The sequence below is a fragment of the Berghia stephanieae genome, unplaced genomic scaffold, assembly GCF_034508935.2.
Source record: "Berghia stephanieae isolate SIO BIC M18660-M18661 unplaced genomic scaffold, UCSD_Bste_1.3 scaffold710, whole genome shotgun sequence".
Classification (NCBI taxonomy): domain Eukaryota; kingdom Metazoa; phylum Mollusca; class Gastropoda; order Nudibranchia; family Aeolidiidae; genus Berghia; species Berghia stephanieae.
In genome coordinates this window covers 7844-17650 of record NW_027628734.1, presented here as the reverse complement: position 1 = coordinate 17650, position 9807 = coordinate 7844, and the positions used below count along the sequence as shown (strand labels likewise).

Below are 9807 nucleotides of genomic sequence, written 5' to 3'. Positions count from 1 at the left end.
AAACTTTCCAAACATCAAGGTTTTTTTCTAGATTTTTAAAATCCCTGACAAAAATCAACGGTGAAAATACAAATTTAAAGAAACGGGGGATTAGGAGCTTTGGGAATTCTCCCCTTATTTAACTTATGGAAAAACAAACACCCTAGCACCTTTAATAACACTTATGACTAACCTCTCGAGCTAACCCTAATAGAAAAAAAATAGAATCAAATAGCGACTGAAATACCTTCATGTGATCCAAGTGAATAATATCACTATGAATGCCACGATTTGCTGAAAATAATGGGACACTGTTTGCAGCAAACACTGGTTTTAAGTTTATATTGCAATTTTGTTTTGACCACTAATTAATTTAAAAACCCTATGGTAAATTAAAACCCATTGTTGTAAACATTGTTCTTAGTACACCACAGACTAAGCAATTCGATTGAAACAAAACCATATGTCAGCCCTGGATAACATATGATAACAAAAGCAGCTTTGATGCAAGCCGAAAATCTTATTCAGATTGGATTAACTTTCACTCTTTTGTTCTCAACATGTGTGAGAGTCAAACGAGATAAGCTGTGACAAGAGACTCTCACAAAAAACCATTGGCCATAATGCAGTTAGTTGTAAAACCCAAAAACAAAGGATATTGCTTAGTTTCTCCTTACAACAGTCATTTTTACTATGTCTAGACTATGCTAGCCTCCTCGCCTCATATCTAATAGTCATAGATGACAGCACAAACCCATACTGCAAACCCAAGCCTTTTTTTGTCTCTAATTTATTGGTCACACACTACTGTAGCATTAAGCCTCCCTACTCTCGAGCTACAACCTGTCATGATTTTGTCCCGATGAAATTTGATCATTAGATTATGTTTGATTGATTTATTGAGTTTGTCACTTTTTGAGGAAAAAAATTTTGTTGCAATTAACCAGTAGCCCTTACATAGAATTAATTCTGTTTCTTGGGAAATGTTGCAAATGACTGAAAGTTACATTAACCGAGCTGTGATTATCCGGAGTGAAGTATTATTATAATACTCTAATAATTTTTAATACCTACCTCATAGAGTTCCCTTGCAAGAAATGGATTAAGAACTCTGGCTATATCTCTGAGCAGCTCTGTGATAAAACCGGGTGGTACTACAAAATGATAAATCAGTGTTGGTGTCAGATTATCATTGTAACAGATTAATATCATCTCTCTACAACCAGTTGACCAGATAAAGTAAACATGAAGATAAATAGAAGAATGGTTGAGAGAGAGTATATGGATAAGGGAAAAAAAAAGAGAGAGAGAGAGAGAGAGGAGAGAGAGAGAGAGAGAGAGAGAGAGAGGGAGGGAGGGTGGGAGGGAGGGAGAGAGGGAGAGAGAGAGAGAGAGAGAGAGAGAGTGAGAGAAGAGAGAGGAGAGAAGAAGGAGAGGGTGAGAGAGAGAGAGAGAGAGAAGAGAAGAGAGTTTAATTGACGGGCTTTTTTTTCTAATTAGGGGAAAGTTGTAATAATTATCAATTATCTTTTTAAACGGACCTATAACTAACCACTCTTGACCTACCACAAAAGTGTAGACTCAGTTACCCCTCCCCCACCTCCCTTCCTTTTCGACCATCAAAAAAAAAAAAAACAATTGCCTTGTCTCCACTTTTGATATCTGGCACTTTTGTCTAGACTTGACGCCTATAAAAAGGGAGTGTCACCAATATTCATGCGACTGAGCACAGGTGTCAAAATATGACACAAGACACGACGGTGATTTTTTCAATGATCCAACACTTGACTGAGCCTTAATCATCGGAAAATGTTTGATGCTGCAAAATCAGCTGAAAATCTAAGAAAATCCCAGAATTCCACAGAAGATTATCATCACTGATTATTATTATTATCATCATCATCATAATTGAATTAATATCATCATTATTACACTCGTTTTTAATACTATAGACCCGTTGTTGTGCTTGAACACAACAGACTCAGTGTTTGTTGTCAACCAATGTCAAATTTATATAAAAATTACATTTTAGCTGCAAAATTATTCCATCTCTCAGTTTTCTTCAAGAAAAAGAGTTGCCCACTGATTCCTGCAGTACCAATTTTCAAAACGCTTGCTCAAAAAATAAATCAGAGGAAATTTTGATTTTAAAGATTTTTTTTTTTTTTGCTTCATTTTCTCTTTGTTCAGATGCATTCAGGTACTTTTCTACAATTTTCGACCGAGATTCGGCACCTGAAATCTCACAGGAAATTACGGTTCAAAACAAATGCTGGCACAGATGCACAATGAGAATAAGCAGGCACAGGAAAAATTCTATGAACCACTATACATACCTGCCAACCCTTCACATTCAAAAGGTGGAATCAGGATGCCTAAAAAATTAGGAATTTGAGACAAAAAACAGGAATTTTTTTACCTCTTTCACACCCCCCCCCCCCCCCCCCCCCCCCCCCCCCCCCCCTTTTTTTTTTTTCTCCCTCTTTTTTATTCTTAGCATTATCATCACTTTTGTAAATCTGAATTTTCGAGGCAATAGCGGAATAGTACAAAATGGGAGAGTGAAAATAGGAATGATTCCGCCAAAAGCGGAAGGGTTGGCAGGTATGAGTAATATTAACCTAGGACAAATGATTATCATAAATTCTTTGAGAAAAGAATTGACTTGAGACAAATAGTGGTAAACTTTACTATAAACAAATAAATAGCTTGAAATAAATGAAATGGCAGGTTAATTACATGCTCCTCTCCCGCCATCAGGCTTGTCTCTGATCCTGTCATGTTTCACATCATTCCAATAGTATTCTTCTAGGATGATTCTTGCTAGGAGACATGGTGAAATGTCATTCTGAAACATTAAAAAAAATTGCATTTAACTCAGATTCCAGTATACCAACATATCCCTCACCCCCTGACAAGATACTATTTGATGTCAATAAGATGCAGTGATTTGCTGCTGTGACTTGAATGAAAAAAGAGTGACATTTTACAGATATTTCAGAGTCCATGTAGACAAAAAGACAACAAAATGCCCAATAAGAATTAATTACTCTTCCCAGTCAACACATTATTTATTATTACCTTACTCTTAAAGCCAGGCGTACTATGACATGCTCCTCTTCTCTTGCCTTTGCAAATTTGTAGCTGAAAGAAAGAGTAATTGACAGCATAATTTGACGTAATAATAATATTAAAAAACAAAAACAAAACCCAACAACAACAACAAAAAGACTTTTCTAGAATGTTTAAACATAAGCTTACTCGATGACAATGTAATCTTGACATGTTTTCTTAGATTTTATATAGGTCCTGAAACAAAATTGAATTTGGCAATTTAAAAAAAGATTATAATATGTGACTCGTCACACTTTGGGCTGAACCAGATGAAAAGGGAATTTTAAAATTTTTTTAAAAAGATCAGAATATGAAATTCTAGTTTTGTGCCCATTTAGAAACAGTCATGTCAATAAAACAAGACTTATACCAAGTCTCATATTTCAATTCTCAGCCTCTAAATCACACCGACATTATACCATTTTAAGATACTTGGTCAAATATATGACAAGTAAAACTTTGGGTTCAAACCTTTAGCCCAAGAACAAGCAACAGCAATGGAAATTGTATGACGAATTTTTATGCAATATGACATTTCAGTCTTTTGGGGCCATAAGAAAAGTGTGACTTTAATTTTGAGACACAGAAAAGAAAAGAAAAAAAAAACAACAAAAAAACCTTTAAAAAGAATAATAATCAACCGAGTGTCTACAAGAAAAACACTAAGACTTACAGCTGATAGTATTTTCCCCTGGTTTTTCTATCGTAATGGCGAGCTGTACAGCGCTTCATTCTTCTCTGGAAAATGATGTAGAAAGTCAACAAAACTGTGATTAAGCAGCGATCTTATTTATCACGCTTCATACATAAACAAATCCATGATAAATTCTATTCTCATAGAACTGTCAGGGGTGAGAATGACTGGTCACAAAAAGGATGAAATTTTTCATTGTGAAGATCATGACACATCCATGCGACCGTAACCTATAAATTTGAATTTCACTAAAACTTACTGAGATGCGATCCAAAATTTGTCTCACATCAATTTCTGATACGACTCGGTGGAATTTCAGAAGTTGAGAGTGTAATTAAAACATTTGGTGGTTTGTAGTAGGGATGGCGATGTGGTGATGGTTGTAGAAGTAGTGGTGGTAGGGATGATGTAGTAGTGATTGCAGTAGTAGTGGTCGTATGGATGATTGTGTGGTGGTGGTTGTAGTAGCTGTGGTAGGAATGATTATGTGGTGATGGTTAGTAGTTGTGGTAGGAATGATGATGTGGTGGTAGTTGTAGTAGTAGTGGTGGTAGAGATGATGTTGTGGTGGTTGTAGTAGTAGTGGTGGTAGGGATGATGATGTGGTGGTGGTTGTAGTAGTAGTGGTCTTAGAGGCGATTGTGTGGTGGTGATTGTAGTAGTTGTAGTAGGAATGATGATGTGGTGGTAGTTGTAGTAGTAGTGGTGGTAGGGATGATGTGGTGTTATTTGTAGTAGTAGAAGTGGTGGTAGGGATGGTGATGTGGTGGTGGTTGTAATAGTAGTGGTGGTAGAGATGTTGATGTAGTGGTTTTGGTGAGTGTTTTTTATTCAGTGATGATAGCAATTTCTCTAAAAGGAGGAAAATGTCTCGGTCTTTCGACCAAACACAAGCAAAGTGTCAAAATAACAGGAACATAGTTTTGTATAAGTATTATGTAATATATTACTATTACTAGTATAAATCCATTCTTATCATTAGACATAAATTTACTTTTTGTAAACATTTAATGAATTGTCCTTTCCACATGTTAAAGGCCTACAATGTTATTCAAATAAAAGGCCAGAAAGTTTTGTTTTGTTTTGATTTTTACTTTATAAAGCAGGCTACAATATCTTTGTTACCAAAACCTAGTGGTTATTCATCTTATACAACCCAAGAATCTCTCAAATTTAAAGCCACAGTCCAAAGGTAAAAAGAAAGAAGAGTAAACTATAAACTAAGCCAATCACCATTGCTTTATTCTAATATATTATCTCTGTATAACCAGATAATTGAATGGATGGTTGCGAAAGAAATAGAGAGAGGAGAGAGAGAGAGAGAAAAGAGAGAGAGAGAGAGATTAGAGAGAGAGAGAGAGAGGAAGACGAGAGAGAAGAGAGCAGAGAGAGAGAGAGAGAGAGAGGAGAGGAGAGAGAGAGAGAGAGAGAGAGAGAGAGAGATTAAAAAGGCATAGTACCTACAACAGAGAGAAAAAATCCAAGACCATTTGCCCCCCCTTCCCTTCAACCATTAAGTATCTAATCAAAGAAACCCATCGGTCTTCTGTGTCAAATGTGACATTTGGTGCCATTCTGTCAGGCCCGACGTCATAAAAACGGATCCGTCACCAAATTTCACGAGACTGAGCACAGGTGTCAAAATAAAACATAAGACATAGTGGTGATTTTGTGGTTTTGAGGAAAATGTTTGACACGGCAAATTCAGCGGAAAATTTCTGAGAGATTCTCAAAATCACTGTTTATTTATCAAATTAAAAAATTGAAAAAGGAGGAATTGTGATGGGATGGGCGGAAATAAACTACCATTTAGGCGGAAATCCGCCTTTAGGCGGAAGAAGTCTCAGCCCTGAAATCAGAATATGATCAAGCTTATCTTTTCTATATGACACAGAAGCTGATTGTGGCATGAGAAGGAGAGGGGAGGTTAATAGAAAGAAAAAAATAAATAAATAAAGGAATTTAATTGGCCACTGCAACTAACCCTTTAAAAATATGCTGTGATAAGGACAAGAATTATATTTTTTTTAAATGCCTGAAAATTGTCAAATGGTAATCTGTGTGTAGTGTAAGAAGGATACTCTTTAAGAAGAACACATGGCTCAGAGCAGACATTGCCATTGTCCAGCTTACACAGATGGGTTGAATTTAATAATTTATACTCACCACATAATATTGAGCTTGTATACTTCGTAGAGTCTTCACACTAGCAGTGTCTCTGTAATATGAGTAAATATATGAAAACTTATAAAATTATTCGATCTTCATAAATGTAGTGGGAGAAAAAGTCACACAACAAATGGACCCATAAAAAAAAGATGTGTTAGCTGTAGCAAATTTTTCATGGCACAGCATTAGAGTACAGTGGTCTCCATTTACAAGCACTCCGGCTATAAGTAGGCTCGATGAAAAGGACTGCTTATAAAGCACGCTTAAGACTCTGCTTATAAAGCACGCTTAATTTTCTCACCATTACTTAAAGATAATTTTAAAACAGAAACAACTAAAAATATTTTCTAATACAAAAGATTGACCAACAGGGTTAACAGAAACCACCAAAAGGCTCTGCGAGTAATGTATGGTTCACGCCTCACTTTCCATCATTACTTCCCTTGCACGAGACAATTGACACCTCAGTGATGAAAAAGACAACGCACATCTGTCATAAAATTAATTGTCAATCGAGACAGTCATTTATTAATTGTCAATCAAGGCAGTCATTTTGGCGATCATATTTTGTAAACAGAGTTGTTAATTAACCCCGATCCTCGACCGCTGTATAAACGTAACACACCATTCCCACCTCACTTACACTTACGCCGCGGTCGTTTAAATGTAACACACCTTTTCCAAGTGACACGCGCATCAGTTGTAGAAACGTAACACAGACCCGACCTTGATTCAGTAAAAATTCCATTGTGTTCTTTATGAAATAAAAGCCGAAGTTTGATTGGTTGATATTATTAGTTTCAGCCAATCAGCAAACAGTTTATTTAAGCTGTTTGGGTTGAGTATGAAGCTAGTTTTTGACGTAAGAAATGACGCGATCAAACCCGAGTGACGCTATATGTTAGCTACGTCATTCAAACTTGCTAGGCAAGTACTGGGAACCGGTCGTTATTTCCGGTTAACCCCAATGCGGTACTAGAGTTAAGAGTGTTTATGATGTGAGATATGAAGATAAGATTGGCTACAGTGCTCTGTGAGAACAGAATGGGCACCAGTTCACAGAAAAAGAGGATGATAAACAGGTGCATCAAATCAAAAGGGAAGTGTCAAATGCCAAGGAGTGAGTCCTTGGTAGTTGACGGTTCATCAATTACCAAAGAGTCAAATTGGAACTCTTCAGGTACATGCAGTGATTTCAGTTGAGCCCTGATTTGTGAGCATACGAATCTTCCAATCATCTAATCTTTGTCAATCGTTGGTGGAAAGGTTTGAGTTTGAGTCTAAATTTGTTTTTAATTTTTATAAGTCTTTTCACGAATTCCAAGACTAGTTAAAATCAAGATTAAGAGTTCCTTTGTTTTAAAGGAAAATATATTGCACATCATCATAATAAGGAACAATTCTTTTAAAAGCTGTGTGCAACAACATCAGTCGGTGGCAGTTACTAGTAAATAGTTGATGATTCAGCAACTGGCATGGTCCATGACAAAAAAGTGTCGGAACCAGGTTTCGAACACACAACGTCGATTCTGGTAAAACTTCCAGGGCAGACGACTAAATCATTCGGCCATGACACCCACTTCGAAGTCGACGCAAATTGTGTATATGTAGTAACAACTGATTTATTGTTGGTTAATTTTATGTTTTTATAGATATTATATTAACTTTCCTTATTTCTATGTGAATTTGGAAACATTCCATATTCTGGAATGTGGATAATTGTTTACAAGAGCGGAGTTTCAAATATGTGTCTGGGGATAATGAAAATTCGTCATCCCCAGACAGGTATCTGGGTATAATCACAGCGTTAAGAAATAAAGTTGTAAATTTTGTAATGAGATTTAAGACTATTATATCTATTATATTATATCTATAGTATATAGAATTAGATTCATAATCTCTGCGATGTAGCAAATATAAATAACAGTTGTTAGAATGAGTAGTTATTTTCTCATGCAATTATAATTATAAGCCTTCTTTTCTCAATAAACTGGGGTCCGAATTGGCACTTCGTTCTGAGAAATACAATCAGGAATATTATTATGGTGGCGTTTTGTACAAAAACGCACCATTCTTATGCACCTCCGTTGGCGTTGATGGTAAATTAATGAAAATGTTGCTGCATACGTCCATGAGGTTTAAATAGTTTTAGATTGTAGTTTAGCACGCTGCTCGAATAATAACAATAATTTTAAAAATCTAAAGTAAAAAGAAACATGGCACACAAATACTTATCTCAAATAAATAAATAATTGTTGAAATTAAAATCGAAGTTTTTTAACATGATAAAAAGTTTTTGAAAAAAAAAAAAAAAAGAAAGAAAAAAAGCAAACAAAAACAAAGTAAATCAAAACTATTAAAAATGTCGACAATGGGAATCGAACCCGCTACTTTCAAGGTTGGAGTCTGACAGCTTGTCCACTGCGCTACGGAGCCACCTGACTGTTCATCACATTTAATAAGGTCTTTCTAAAACATAATTTCACCTTCAATGCAACTTCTATTTTCTTGTTTTATATTTCGATTTTTTAAATTATTATTGTTATATAAATTTATTAACATTAACAAAAACGTCCTACAGATGTCACAATATAACTTTCGCCATGTCCAAATACAGGAACACAATATCGCTAATGAAATTGGGTGGAATGCGCATGCGTGACGGAGGTGTATAAAAACGATCCGTTAAGATACACCGTCAACGGAGGTGCATAAAAACACTACGTGACGTATTAGTATTATTATTAAGAATGCTGTGGCTGATATTGGTATCAGTTTAAAGGGCACAAAACAAGTTTTCTAACTCTAACGGTGTGTAAAAGTAGAGAGCTGCGCCGGTGTTACCAATACTTAGCTTCTATACCAGGACAAATCATTCGTTTGGACAGAAAAATAAATAAAAAAACTTACCGCTTACCGTCAAAAGCAGTTTAGATTTGAAGATACATTTGTTTTCTATCAAAAAACATTCGGTACTAGACAATCCTTGATGAATATCAAAAGTTGTGTTTGAAATTATATCCTAAATATTTTCATGATTCATTCCTCGCTAAATCGTGTGTGTATTTCGTCTGATTCAATGGTTGGTGCCAAGTTGGTGCCTGCCGCCTGCCGCGCAAAACAAAGGTTTTTTAAAAAGTTTATTGAGAAAAAGATACGGAAAAAAGTGTCCCTAGATAGGTATTCAGGCCTAGAAGTGATTCAGGAAAATATTTTTCCCTGCTTTTTCCCGGTTTTTTCCAGGCTCTAGGGAAAATTTTAAGGTAATAATTTTCAAGCATATTCATCAATTCTAGACCAGTTACCACTACCTATAATATATATATATATATAATATATATATATATATATATATATATATATATATATATATATATATATATATATATATATATATAGAGAGAGAGAGAGAGAGAGAGAGAGAGAGAGAGAGAGAGAGAGAGAGAGAGAGAGAGAGAGAGAATCAGAAAAGAGGGGAAATTATTGACTCGTAGTACATATTACTATAACAAGCCATCCAGTATCTAAGCCTACACCATCCGTGGGGGAAAAAAAAGGAAAAAAAAATAAAATAAAAAGAGAAGAGAGAGAGAGAGAGAGAGAGAGAGAGAGAGAGAGAGAGAGAGAGAGAGAGAGAGAGAGAGAGAGAGAGAGAGAGAGAGAGAGAGAGAGATGTGAGTGAAAAAGAGAGTGGCTGAGACTGAGAGAAAGAAATATATTGACTCTGGCTATTAATACTTGGACGTATTCCTGTAAAGTCTAGGCCTCCTACAACATGCAAAAAAAATATTTTAAAAAATAGAGAGACAGATAGAGAGAGAGAGAGAGAGAGAGAGAGAGAGAGAGAGAGA

At 35.6% G+C, this 9807-nt stretch overlaps 1 protein-coding gene across 1 annotated transcript; it reads right to left on the bottom strand.

Moving 5' to 3' along the window:
* Nucleotides 1-1053: 1053 nt before the first annotated feature.
* LOC144962230 (uncharacterized) lies at nt 1054-6380 on the bottom strand (the record flags this gene model as incomplete). The annotated part of the gene is made up of 6 exons (XM_078895143.1): nt 6326-6380; nt 5954-6005; nt 3767-3831; nt 3066-3123; nt 2719-2827; nt 1054-1133 (listed from the first exon to the last, which is right to left on the bottom strand). Coding segments are annotated over exons 3-6 (306 nt in total), but the record flags the coding sequence as incomplete, so codon positions are not given.
* Between the last annotated feature and the right edge of the window lie 3427 nt (nt 6381-9807).